We start from the raw sequence: 13,077 nt of genomic DNA, 5'->3' as shown, positions 1-13,077 counted from the left end.
GAGTATAATACATCTAACATAGTATAAACAGTGCTAAGAATAGATGAGAATGATTGCACAGTTCAATGTGTCATCAGTTCATGATTGGTCCTTATATCATTTTAATGTTTTTAATGAACATTATAGTTATAACCTTCGCTGTGTGTATCATTATTCGTCCATTCGATATTTTATAAGTTCACATCATCTGATCGTTTATAGATAATGAATTTCGTTTGTTCTTTCTCATCATTTCCGTGAATTTCATCAAGTCGCTTACATGTATATGGAAGTGTATTCCGGCCACGTTGTGTTTTATTTTAACTCGAAATTTCGAGTTAGTAAGCACTGCACATGAATGTGACTATGTATATCTCATATCTCCAAATTTCGGGTTAATATCTCAAAATTTCGGAATACTAACTCGAAATTTCCGTCACCATCTCGAAATTTCGACTTACAAACTCAAAATTTCGACTTATCAACTCAAAATTTCGAGATAAATTAAAACACAACGTGGCAGGAATGCGCTTCCGTACATGTAGACTCAATAGTGTATAAAAATTATGACTGTTATTGTAATGAATTTTAATAAAATTAATTGCAAATTATATTCTACATTCGTCTATGTAAATCTAGCGATAGTTTAAATCTATTGATGGAATTGCGATGTCACATTACAGAGGAACCGGTCCGAATTACACTGACATCTGATACTGTTGTAACAGAGTCTAAACATATAATATCCCGTAAAACAATGTATAACGATCTACTCATGTGATTGCTTGGTCTTAGAAAAATGGTATAAGATATATCAGAATGACATTAGGTGGATGTCTTACTAAGACATGTGAACTTATACATAACCTAGTACAATCTGTGTCAAACAGTTACCATGGCAATAATAGACTTAATTTTATTTGGCGGGGTCATCAAATATTTAGACATTTACCGGCATTGGCTGTAACTTCATTTGTCAGATGTCGGCATTTATTAATATGAATAAAACTGACGTGGTCACTATATACAGACTCTCTGGGAGTGGTATGTAACCTCTGTGAAGTCCGGTAAGCCGTGACGATGAAATTGTAAGAAAGGACCAAAAAGGGACCATGTAAACGGGAATGAGGAGAACGAGTATTTCCATTCAACGTGTCGTTTTTTCTTATTAATTAGATGATGCGATTTTTTAATATATATTATCTTATTATGAATGCAAGTCGGTCATCTTTGTGAGCTTGTACGTGATGCACATGTTATCTGTCAGAAACGTTAAAAATATACTTTTAACGATATATCTAATTATATTGATATCTCTACGAATGAAGTTTTATCCTGAAATATTTTAAATAGGATTTAATGTGATACACTACACTCGCTAATTAATACCTTATGGCCTGCTAAACTGGATTATGTACACAAGGCAAATGAATGAAAGGTTCTTCTGATATTCCCGAGATAATTTTGTGTTTTGTTTACCTAGAGCTGTTATATAGATCGTTGGCTTCTGAATGAATCTTGACAAGCTGTTCTCGTCAACGATGTGTTATTCATGGTCACTGGTCACTGTTGTGACCTGTCTAACGTACGCTGCGACTTTCAATCCTTCACGTAAGTAGACACAAATTGACGCTGCTTTTCCTGTAATTAGTCGCACCAATAGTCATTGTTCGACACTTATATGTAGGTGTCCTAGATTGTACGTTTGAGATCAAGGCAAGCAACAATAAAAAGGTATTTCACTTAGGCAACTGTGTTTATATCTCCATTTGTAAACTTTGGGTATAATAGCTTCTAGTAAATACATATTGTAACATAAGCTTCTACTAAACATACAATGTAATATTAGCTTCTGCTAAACATACAATGTAACATTAGCTTCTATTAAACATACAATGTAACATTAGCTTCTAGTAAACATACAATGTAACATTAGCTTCTAGTAAACATACAATGTAACATTAGCTTCTAGTAAACATACAATGTAACATTGACTTCTATTAAACATACAATGTGACATTGACTTCTATTAAACATACAATGTGACATTGACTTCTATTAAACATACAATGTGACATTGACTTCTATTAAACATACAATGTAACATTAGCTTCTAGTAAACATACAATGTGACATTGACTTCTATTAAACATACAATGTAACATTAGCTTCTAGTAAACATACAATGTAACATTGGCTTTTTGCTAAACATACAATGTAACACAAACTTCTGCTAAACATACAATGTAACATTAGCTTCTGCTAAACATACAATGTAACATTGGCTTCTATTAAACATACAATGTAACATTGGCTTCTATTAAACATACAGTGTAACATTGGCTTTTTGCTAAACATACAATGTAACATTGGATTCTGCTAAACATACAATGTAACATTGGATTCTGCTAAACATACAATGTAACATTAGCTTCTACTAAACATACAATGTAACATTGGCATCTGTTCATTTTCTATATTTCGAAAATCAATATTGAAAAAATAAAGTGGCAGTTGTCATTTAAATCTATATTGTTGATGGTTATAAATAAATCTATTTATAACAGGTTGGTAGTTTTCAAAAGTATAAGCGTCAGTATAAAACATAGTCAGTCCTTCTGCTTCGATTCTCTTAATTGTCTCTGATTTGACATCGTAATCACGTCTAAATCATAAAACTAGGTAATTTATAATTAACATCATTTTACAGTTCGTGTCATCAGCTGTACGCGGAGTAATCTCGTCGTCAAGGTTACTGGTGCAGCAAACGATGGACTCATCTTCATTAAAGGTCAGGGAGAAGACTGTAAACAGCTGACATCAGAGGAACAAGAATTTTATGAATTTGATTTTGTTTCTTGTAATATTGAATGGGTGAGTAGTTCATGTAGCTAACGCTTTATAACACATTTCACTAACTGTAGGGCTAACCCAGAGAGACTTAACATAGAGTGTCACATTGTACTAACTGTAGGGCTAACCCAGAGAGACTTAACATAGAGTGTCACATTGTACTAACTGTAGGGCTAACCCAGAGAGACTTAACATCGAGTGTCACATTGTACTAACTGTAGGGCTAACCCAGAGAGACTTAACATAGAGTGTCACATTGTACTAACTGTAGGGCTAACCCGGAGAGACTTAACATAGAGTGTCACATTGTACTAACTGTAGGGCTAACCCAGAGAGACTTAACATAGAGTGTCACATTGTACTAACTGTAGGGCTAACCCAGAGAGACTTAACATAGAGTGTCACATTGTACTAACTGTAGGGCTAACCCAGAGAGACTTAACATAGAGTGTCACATTGTACTAACTGTAGGGCTAACCCAGAGAGACTTAACACAGAGTGTCACATTGTACTAACTGTAGGGCTAACCCAGAGAGACTTAACATAGAGTTTCAAATTTTAGTATTTGTAGGGCTAAACCAGAGACTTAACATAGAGGTTTCACATTTTAAGATCTGTAGGGCTAAACCGAGAGAGACTTAACATCGAGTTTCACGTTTTAGGATCTGTAGGGCTAAACCTGGAGAGATTTAACATAGAGTTCCACATTTAACGATCTGTAGGGATAACCAAGAGAGACTTCACATCGGGTTTCACGTTTTAGGATCTGTAGGACTAAACCTAGAGAGACTTAACAACGAGTTTCACATTTAGGATCTGTAGGACTAAACCAGAGACTTAACATCGAGTTTCACATTTTAGGATCTGTAGGGCTAAACCTAGAGAGACTTCACATCGAGTTTCACATTTTAGGATCTGTAGGACTAAACCTAGAGAGACTTAACATCGAGTTTCACATTTTAGGATCTGTAGGGCTAAACCTAGAGAGACTTCACATCGAGTTTCACATTTTAGGATCTGTAGGACTAAACCTAGAGAGACTTAACATCGAGTTTCACATTTTAGGATCTGTAGGGCTAAACCTAGAGAGACTTCACATCGAGTTTCACATGTTAAGATCAGTAGGCTAAACCTAGAGAGACTTCACATCGAGTTTCACATTTTAGGATCTGTAGGGCTAAACCTAGAGAGACTTCACATCGAGTTTCACATTTTAGGATCTGTAGGACTAAACCTAGAGAGACTTAACATCGAGTTTCACATTTTAGGATCTGTAGGGCTAAACCTAGAGAGACTTCACATCGAGTTTCACATTTTAGGATCTGTAGGGCTAAACCTAGAGAGACTTCACATCGAGTTTCACATTTTAGGATCTGTAGGACTAAACCTAGAGAGACTTAACATCGAGTTTCACATTTTAGGATCTGTAGGGCTAAACCTAGAGAGACTTAACATCGAGTCTCATATTCTGACGACATCAACACAGGATGGAACCAAAGAAAATTTTCAAACTGTGTTGTTAAACCTCTCCAACACTACAGGAGGTGAATAAAAGGAAGTTTTCCCTTATGTCAGCAACCGGAATAATCTCCTCGTAGACAAAAAAAAACTTGGGTAAAAAAAAACTTATGTTTCTTTTCTGGGTTCGTCTACATAGGACGTATTCGGCCATGGCCTGAGTTAGGCGACATGTGAACGGGCGAACGAACGACGTCCACAATAGACGGCTCTGCCAAGTCACTGACATCCAACATCAACTGTTTTAACTTCATATTATTGGAATTTTGTCTAACTTTAACTTCACTGTAAGTTAGTTGTTGACATAGTAGGCAGTGGTATGGTTTTTCTTACTATATTTTGTTGGAGATGGTGACATCGGTTGCTTCCCTTTACTCTAACGAAATATCCTAAACCATACACCGAACACTTTATTTATCGTTTGTTTGATACGCAGTAATTTTCTCTGATAACCATTCTCATAAAGATGTTTAGCTACAACAATAAATTCCTTAACCTAAACGTAAAATATAGTAATGCTGCACACAGGAGATGATGTTCCGTATAATCGTCCAGAAGTTGGGAGCGTTTCAGACCGGAGCGGATAAGCAGATCCCGGTGATGTGTACAGCTGACACCAATGACATCGTTGTCAGTAACTACCTCGGCGCCGCGTAAGTACTAACATTGATAGCAGATTAAATAATTAATACACATAATCAAAAGGAGGTTAAAGTGAAGCAGTAAGACCACAATTAAGTAAGACAAGCACAGCCGACTACTATTGCATTATAATCTAGATATAACGAGCGATCAAATGTAAACAGTTGCAATCCCTAATGATAAACATGTTTAATATAAAAAACGACACAGGTAAGTGTTTGAATATTTCCTCCTGTTAATGATTGGTCAGTTTCACCCCCAGAGTTATTCCTTTTAGATTGTTCAGTGCAGTTTGCTAGTTCCTTTTGTAAATTGTCATGAGTTGGACCTATTACAGTTTTCTAGTGTTGCTGTCTGTAATCTGTGCTGTGAGATAAGCTGATAACTCGAGATGATGACGTAAAATTCTCCGTTTCGCTAAGAAACTGTATTTATAATGTTGATCGTTCTCGTTGAGACTTTGCCGTTGAAATGTCTCCCTCTATAAACCCATAGAAATCCATGAACCTCCTTTTGTTTTGCTGGAATTTATCTTAGAACAATAGAACAATTGTTTTATTTGTTTTTTATATGGTATTATCTTTGCTGGTAAATCTAGTGTGCATCTTCTCTTCATGTGACCCTGTCAACTACTCATGAGCAAGTTTAGGCTAATCACCTCACGTATCTCCATAGTGACAAGGCAGATGATACCGGCCTCAATAGAACAACTAAACCAAGGGCCTATTTATCCTTCTACAAAGTCGTCACAGGAGACGAGGTCATAGGGTCAGAGGTCAAACTGACGGATAGACTGATTATGACGCTGAAACTTGAAGAGGAGTTTATCAGTAAGTTCTTTATTGTCGAAATAGCTTTGATCCCTATTTAATAACGTCTGTTAACATCGTATATACGATTTCTAATGTTGAATTGCTATAAAATGGCAACATGCATGGACAATGAGACCCCGTGTTTCTGTAGTGTAAGCGGCCTCTGCTTCCACAACGACTCTAATGTAGATTCTGTCAATAATATTGGATATCTGTGGTGTTGCAGATGACTTCGATATGAAGGCCAGGTATTGTCAGGCTGCCGACATTGTCATCATAGAAGACTTGTAAGTATCATGCGATTACTGAATTAAAGATGTATTTTTGGATATGTCTGCTATAAGGTGTCATCTTTGAAAATACCAAAATCCAGAAAAAGTGCGCCTAAAACATTTATGTGATGTCAGCCATTGTATTAACAGTTTCATTTGGCCTTACAGTGCGCAACGCTCAAAATGATTTACCTAACAAATCAAAGCCATCAGAAAAAAGTCCAAACTTAAGGTCATGGTAAGCTTTTTCGCCAGAAAAGGACAATCATTATGCACGGAATCTTCAACACGGAAAACGGAAGTCACACAAATGTGTGTGTAGTCAATCGTAGTCATGGATGTCATAACAAAATCTTCATTTCTAGTTTACCGACGGCAAGTCCTAGTTATACAGTCAGAAGTAACAGTTAATTGGTCTATCTATCTCTTTGTAACATCAAATCACATAGTTTTTAAACGTCTGTTTTCTACTGAGCATTTGAATGCATTGGGAGAATAAGTTAACATTAAGATAAGTTGTTGACTGTGTCATATGAAACAAAACCTTTATATGTAACCCACATGTTTCCTTGTTGTAAGGACTTATAGCTTGGATTGAGATATATCTGTGTTACTCTTAGGCTAGGGAATAATACTAAACAGGTAGTGTTCTTTCTTATTTCAGTTGTGCGGTCGAACCGGAACTATTCGGAAACTTTTGGAAGCTAAAACAGGGAACCCTAATTAGTGAGTTCGGGGCATTCCGAACGACAGACTTTGATGGTGGTTCAGTCGTTATGAATTTTTCGTGCACTCTCCAGCTCTGTCAGGGTCCATGTTTCCCAGTGAGTGTTCAATAAGTGTATATGTCATTGTAGCTCTGTCAGGGTCCATGTTTCCCAGTGAGTGTTCAATAAGTGTATATGTCATTGTAGCTCTGTCAGGGTCCATGTTTCCCAGTGGGTGTTCAATAAGTGTATATGTCATTGTAGCTCTGTCAGGGTCCATGTTTCCCAGTGAGTGTTCAATAAGTGTATATGTCATTGTAGCTCTGTCAGGGTCCATGTTTCCCAGTGAGTGTTCAATAAGTGTATATGTCATTGTAGCTCTGTCAGGGTCCATGTTTCCCAGTGAGTGTTCAATAAGTGTATATGTCATTGTAGCTCTGTCAGGGTCCATGTTTCCCAGTGAGTGTTCAATAAGTGTATATGTCATTGTAGCTCTGTCAGGGTCCATGTTTCCCAGTGAGTGTTCAATAAGTGTATATGTCATTGTAGCTCTGTCAGGGTCCATGTTTCCCAGTGAGTGTTCAATAAGTGTATATGTCATTGTAGCTCTGTCAGGGTCCATGTTTCCCAGTGAGTGTTCAATAAGTGTATATGTCATTGTAGCTCTGTCAGGGTCCATGTTTCCCAGTGAGTGTTCAATAAGTGTATATGTCATTGTAGCTCTGTCAGGGTCCATGTTTCCCAGTGAGTGTTCTATAAGTGTACATGTCATTGTAGCTCTGTCAGGGTCCATGTTTCCCAGTGAGTGTTCAATAAATGTACATGTCACTGTTGAAACTTTGAGGTAGAAATTGTAGAAAATAATGATATCGTTAGTGTGAATTACTCCTCACAGACTGCCAGCAACCTTTCACTGTTTAGATGTAGTGAATACATGAAGTGCGATTTGTGATTGTAAGCTATAGAATGTTTCGTGTGATTGAGGTGTTGTCGGTTGGCGCAGTGGTAACGCACTCGCCTTTCGATTCCCGGAACGGACGTGAAAAGGTAAGGGGGTCACCTGCACGACCACGTGAGTTTTCCCCGGGTACTCCGGTTTCCTCCCACAATAAGACCCCTCGCGCGCTTACATCCGGGCCAACAAGAGTGATTTGTATAAATTAACATAACTTGTTTCACAATTGTTGTAAAATAAATAAAGTTTATATTATATTAAGGTGTTGTACTAATCAAACCAAGGTAAATGTTAGTTTTTGGTGCGTAAATGTGATCACATTTAAATGCTTTGATCTCTAATGGTCTACTAATCCTAAATACTGAGCTTTAACAAGTCAATATTTGAAATTTAGGAAAAATGTGACGACAGTTACACAGGCTGGGGCCGGAAGCGACGTAATACAGATCGACAAGAAAACGGAAGTGGACGATTTCGGCGACAGACAGGAAGTACTGATACAATTGACGTGGGCGGGTCTGTCAATGTGGTGGAGAGTTATTCGACAATCAGTAAGTCCATCAGTTGTAACGAAGCTATGCCTTGCCTCTTTTTATTTCTGTCACCTCATTTAATACCAATTAAACATTACTTCTCTGTTGACAATACTATGTTTACCTTTAGATCAGATATGCGCATTTTGGTGTTTCTTCTATTGATTTTTTTTTTTTTATTTTTATTATTATTACAGTGAAACCTCACCTAACGACCACCTCAAAATTACGACCACCCCGCTATTACGGGCACTTTTTTTCAGTCCCGTTTTTTTCACTATATATCTTTATTATTTTTTTTTTTTTTTTTTGCTTTTGCATTCAAGATTTTTTTTCTAAGTTAAGTTTCATAAGTTAGTAAGTGCTAGTGTCTTCTACGAGATCGTGAATTATTGTTACTCATATCATAGAAGAGCGAGTCCATTAATCCGAGTTTTTTTAGCGATAGAGGTGATTTTGGCTTGTGACGTCAGATGGAGATTACACTGGCCAATGTAACAATAGAAATCAATCTTTTGTAAAGTTCGTCCATTTGAGATCAGAGAATGACAGATATACAGCGCCATGGCAAAAGTGAACAAAAATTTTCAATATGGCGGCAGTAGACCGGCAAAATGTAAAACTATTGCCAAACCTGATAATCATTTACATATTTATGTAATATTTGATGAGGTGAACGCCTTTTAACTGCCAGTCACATGTACCGAGATCTCGCAAGATTTCCTCCACATTGAACAACACGGTTTGTGTTTACATGAGAATTCCTCTGAGCAAGGAACCTTCATAAGCATACACGTAACTCCTGTACGAGTTATTCCCCTTAGACCGCGCCGTATTAATAGGTCGCCATTTTGCGAAAATTGAGAATGATTTAGCACAGCGCTGTAGGCACAGACTGATCAGAACTGTACTATGCAACAATCAACCACGATGACAGACATAAGACTACGTCTGAGCAGTGTAAGGTCATAGATGAAAGGCCAATATTGATAACACTAAGCAGGTCATATAACACAAACGTAACTCCACTCATGACAAAGGCCTTGGTTTTGATATTTGAAATTAACACTGAACATTCCCCTCAGTATATAAGAAATTGCAGCATACAGACTTGGGCTATCATGTCAACAGTTGCGAACAACTGATAGTTGGGATGCATCCGAACTAATGATTATTTTATTTGGCAGAAATTCTGACGAATAAAGACTTCTGCTGGGACAAGATGGCGCTTAGTTTGCTGATCACGTGCTTATGCTGTTGTATCATAGCGCCATCTAGTGGATGTTTCCTACTGTATCGGAAGTTAGTCAGCTGTCAAAACATGCTCCGCGACGCCACCAAATTCAGCAGGCCGTCTTCACAGAAGATGTCAGCCGCGGCAATTCTCCATTAAATATGGTAAAGTGTGCTAAAATCTCTCTGACAATCTAACACCAGAGGAAAGCATCATACCACTTTTAAAACATGGCGGAGTATGTGTTCCAGACATTGAAATAAAGACCGTTTAATCGTTTTAAGCCTTTTCTATCATATGTGAGCCTGACAACGTGTCTAGTAATCTAGAAATTAGATATTCTGAGAAATTTCTAGAAACTATTAGTTTCCGATCAAATTGCTCAGAGCAGGAAGGAAATATATAAACTAGAACAGATGTTTTCCAGAGCTATAGCTTTTAGACTTTAAATATTCAAAAACTCTTGTCAAGATAGCGGTCGTAGTGCCACCATCATTGTTTCATGGATCAACATTCATTCCAGCACACCCGACTTCATAAAAGTTATAGATTAAAAAAAATTCCAATTACGTCACTGTTCCACAATGGAGTGTTGATGACATCAGAACGTCAGAAACCAAATCCTTTCGAGGTTTCCAATTTAACATGGAACACATCTAGATCACACACATCACACCAGTTAATAGGTACAGGATGCTGAGGCTGCAGCTCATGAACAGCATCCCAGTCTCAAACTCGGGCTCCTGAATGGGTTATGCAGCAAATGTGGTGGGCTGTCTGGTGGGTCTCTCTCCAGGTGTGATGAGCAGTCAGGCGAGTCTCTCTCCATGTGTAGTAGACAGTCTGGCGAGTCTCTCTCCAAGTGTGATAGACAGTTTGGTGAGTCTCTCTTCATGTGTGGTGGGCTGTCTGGTGAGTCTCTCTTCATGTGTGGTAGACAGTCTAGCGAGTCTCTCTCCATGTGTGGTAGACAGTCTGTTGAGTTTCTCACCATATGTGGTGGGCAGTCTGACGAGTCTCTCCATGTGTGGTGGGCAGTCTGGCGAGTCTCTCGCTATATATTTGATAGGCGATCTGGCGAGTCTCTCTCCATGTGTGGTGGGCAGTCTGGCGAGTCTCTCGCTATATATTTGATAGGCGATCTGGCGAGTCTCTCTCCATGTGTGGTGGGCAGTCTGGTGAGTCTCTCTCCATGTGTGGTGGGCAGTCTGGCGAGTCTCTCTCCATGTGTGGTGAGCAGTCTGGCGAGTCTCTCTCCATGTGTGGTGGGCAGTCTGGCGAGTCTCTCTCCATGTGTGGTGGGCAGTCTGGCGAGTCTCTCTCCATGTGTGGTGGGCAGTCTCTCCATGTGTGGTAGGCGAGTCTCTCTCCATGTGTGGTGGGCAGTCTCCCTCCATGTGTGGTGAGCGAGTCTCTCTCTGTGTGGTGAGCAGTCTGGCGATGTGTGGTGGGCAGTCTCTGTGTGGTGGGCTGTCTGGCGAGTCTCTCTCCATGTGTGGTGGGCAGTCTGTCTGGTGAGTCTCTCTCCATGTGTGGTGAGCAGTCTGGTGAGTCTCTCTCCATGTGTGGTAGGCAGTCTGGCGAGTCTCTCTCCATGTGTGGTGGGCAGTCTGGCGAGTCTCTCTCCATGTGTGGTGGGCAGTCTGGCGAGTCTCTCTCCATGTGTGGTGGGCAGTCTGGCGAGTCTCTCTCCATGTGTGGTGGGCAGTCTGGCGAGTCTCTCTCCATGTGTGGTGGGCAGTCTGTCTGGCGAGTCTCTCTCCATGTGTGGTAGGCAGTCTGGCGAGTCTCTCTCCATGTGTGGTGGGCAGTCTGGCGAGTCTCTCTCCATGTGTGGTGGGCAGTCTGGCTAATCTCTCTCCATGTGTGGTGAGCAGTCTGGCTAATCTCTCTCCATGTGTGGTAGACAGTCTGGTGAGTCTCTCTCCATGTGTGGTGGGCAGTCTGGCTAATCTCTCTCCATGTGTGGTAGACAGTCTGGCGAGTCTCTCTCTATGTGTGATGGGCAGTCTGGCGAGTCTCTCTCTGTGTGTGGTGGGCAGTCTGGCGAGTCTCTCTCCATGCATGTTGAACCAATATACAATGAAATATGCTATTGTCTTATTCACACCCAGACTGTCTCCCCATATCAAGATCAGACATTGCGTTCCTTGTATAGTTTTGATACACCAAAAATATCCGGAATGGAAAATAAAACAAATAAATAGATATTACTTACAGCTCGAGCTGCTGTTGATGTAGAGTATTATTACTTATTTAGGAGAAGTGGTCACGAGACACTGTTTAGAGACGGACGACGGAGGGACGGACTGATGGACGACACACGCGCGCTTTCGTTCTCGTGCTCAAATACAGCTTTTCGATGATAAGAAGGATTTTCGAACAGAGTTCAAGTTAGATATTGGGCTTTGACCAATAAACCTAGAGCAAAATCAAGATTGAGTGTAATCGGGCCTCAAATTGTAACGTAAAGGATCGATTGAAATTAACATTCCTGTTGATAACATGTACATATATCTGTGACGTGTCATGAAACGCACAACACTGTAACTTTTCTGATAATGAGAGATCGGACAGGAGCTGTTAGATAGACAGGCAGTCGACTCGACGCTTGATGTTTCAGATGAACGTTACTGACATCCGTTACAGTCCCCTGCCGAATAATCATATTTACATAGTCAGTAAAATCATTTTTATACCAGACACTACAAATATAACTACACTTGTACCCTCTTTCTTCAATCCTGTGCAATGTTGGATGGTGTAGTGAGAGGTTTTAATTTGGTACTACATCCATCGTGTTGTGTATTTATATTGCTGTAAGCAGGGTCAAGTAGGAGTTTTCGTCCTATATAGATTGTCCATTTAATGGTCAGATTCCTGGTCAGTAACTAGTTGACCACTCGACCTTTGTAAAGGTGTCATTTCCAATCGGAACACAAACTCTATAAGACTTGTGTATCGGCAGTGGATACGTCAGCACAATGGGGTGATGGCACAATACAAACACGAGCAGTCAAACCCTCTGTATACGTCAAGTCATTGAAAATTGGATTTGTTTGAACAGCTTAAATAGATGTTTGTCGATGAAAAATCATGTGTGTGTAGAATTTCTCAAATATTTGCGAATACATATAATGGGTGTCACCCAAACAAAACACAATATTCTATGTTTGTCCGTCACCTGTACAATTTTCACGGATGGGTCCGCCATGTTTCTGCTGCTTATTGTAAGCCGAGAATAAAAACCCGACATCATACTGTTTTAGTAGAAAAAATCAATGCTATGATCAGAAGATTACTATTGATAATAATTAATGAAAAAAATTGTATTAATATCGCTTATTCATTTTTGAAATATTTTTCTATTATTTCTCCATCATAATTGTAGGAGTTGCTTCCCTTCGTTCACCTCTCTAAGCTCTACGTCTACGGTTATATCACACTGTTGTTGTAAAGTATCGGAAACAATACAGCCTATAAGCGGCCGTTTGTCGCTCTGTCGCCCACACAAACGCGACTAACGACCCGACGATTTCTGAACAAAAGCGTCTTTTTCATTCCCGTCCCCA

General features: G+C 39.3%; 2 protein-coding genes across 2 annotated transcripts; one reads left to right on the top strand and one right to left on the bottom strand.

The window, feature by feature from the left end:
* The first annotated feature begins 1,520 nt into the window (after positions 1-1,520).
* On the top strand, positions 1,521-9,664 carry LOC132554856 (uncharacterized). The gene is made up of 8 exons (XM_060219179.1): positions 1,521-1,590; positions 2,690-2,853; positions 4,879-5,003; positions 5,668-5,822; positions 6,031-6,091; positions 6,741-6,900; positions 8,133-8,289; positions 9,459-9,664. Exons 1-8 carry the CDS (start codon positions 1,521-1,523, stop codon positions 9,662-9,664), a joined length of 1,098 nt encoding a protein of 365 aa, XP_060075162.1.
* Positions 9,665-10,627: 963 nt separating this feature from the next.
* LOC132554855 (BUD13 homolog) lies at positions 10,628-11,233 on the bottom strand. The gene has a single exon (XM_060219177.1). The coding sequence runs from the start codon at positions 11,231-11,233 to the stop codon at positions 10,628-10,630; it is 606 nt and encodes a 201-aa protein (XP_060075160.1).
* Between the last annotated feature and the right edge of the window lie 1,844 nt (positions 11,234-13,077).

This window comes from Ylistrum balloti, unplaced genomic scaffold (genome assembly GCF_031769215.1).
Source record: "Ylistrum balloti isolate Yb309-2 unplaced genomic scaffold, AGI_CSIRO_Ybal_v1 Utg370448, whole genome shotgun sequence".
NCBI classification, from domain to species: domain Eukaryota; kingdom Metazoa; phylum Mollusca; class Bivalvia; order Pectinida; family Pectinidae; genus Ylistrum; species Ylistrum balloti.
This window is presented reverse-complemented; position numbering and strand designations above follow the sequence as displayed.

Coding starts and splice junctions, on each gene's coding strand:
- LOC132554856 (XM_060219179.1), top strand. CDS start 1,521: ATGTGTTATTCATGGTCACTGGTCACTGTTGTGACCTGTCTAACGTAC. Junction 5,823..6,030: donor ACTTGAAGAGGAGTTTATCA/GTAAGTTCTTTA, acceptor GTGGTGTTGCAG/ATGACTTCGATATGAAGGCC. Junction 8,290..9,458: donor GGAGAGTTATTCGACAATCA/GTAAGTCCATCA, acceptor TTTATTTGGCAG/AAATTCTGACGAATAAAGAC.
- LOC132554855 (XM_060219177.1), bottom strand. CDS start 11,233: ATGGAGAGAGACTCGCCAGACTGCCCACCACACATGGAGAGAGACTCG.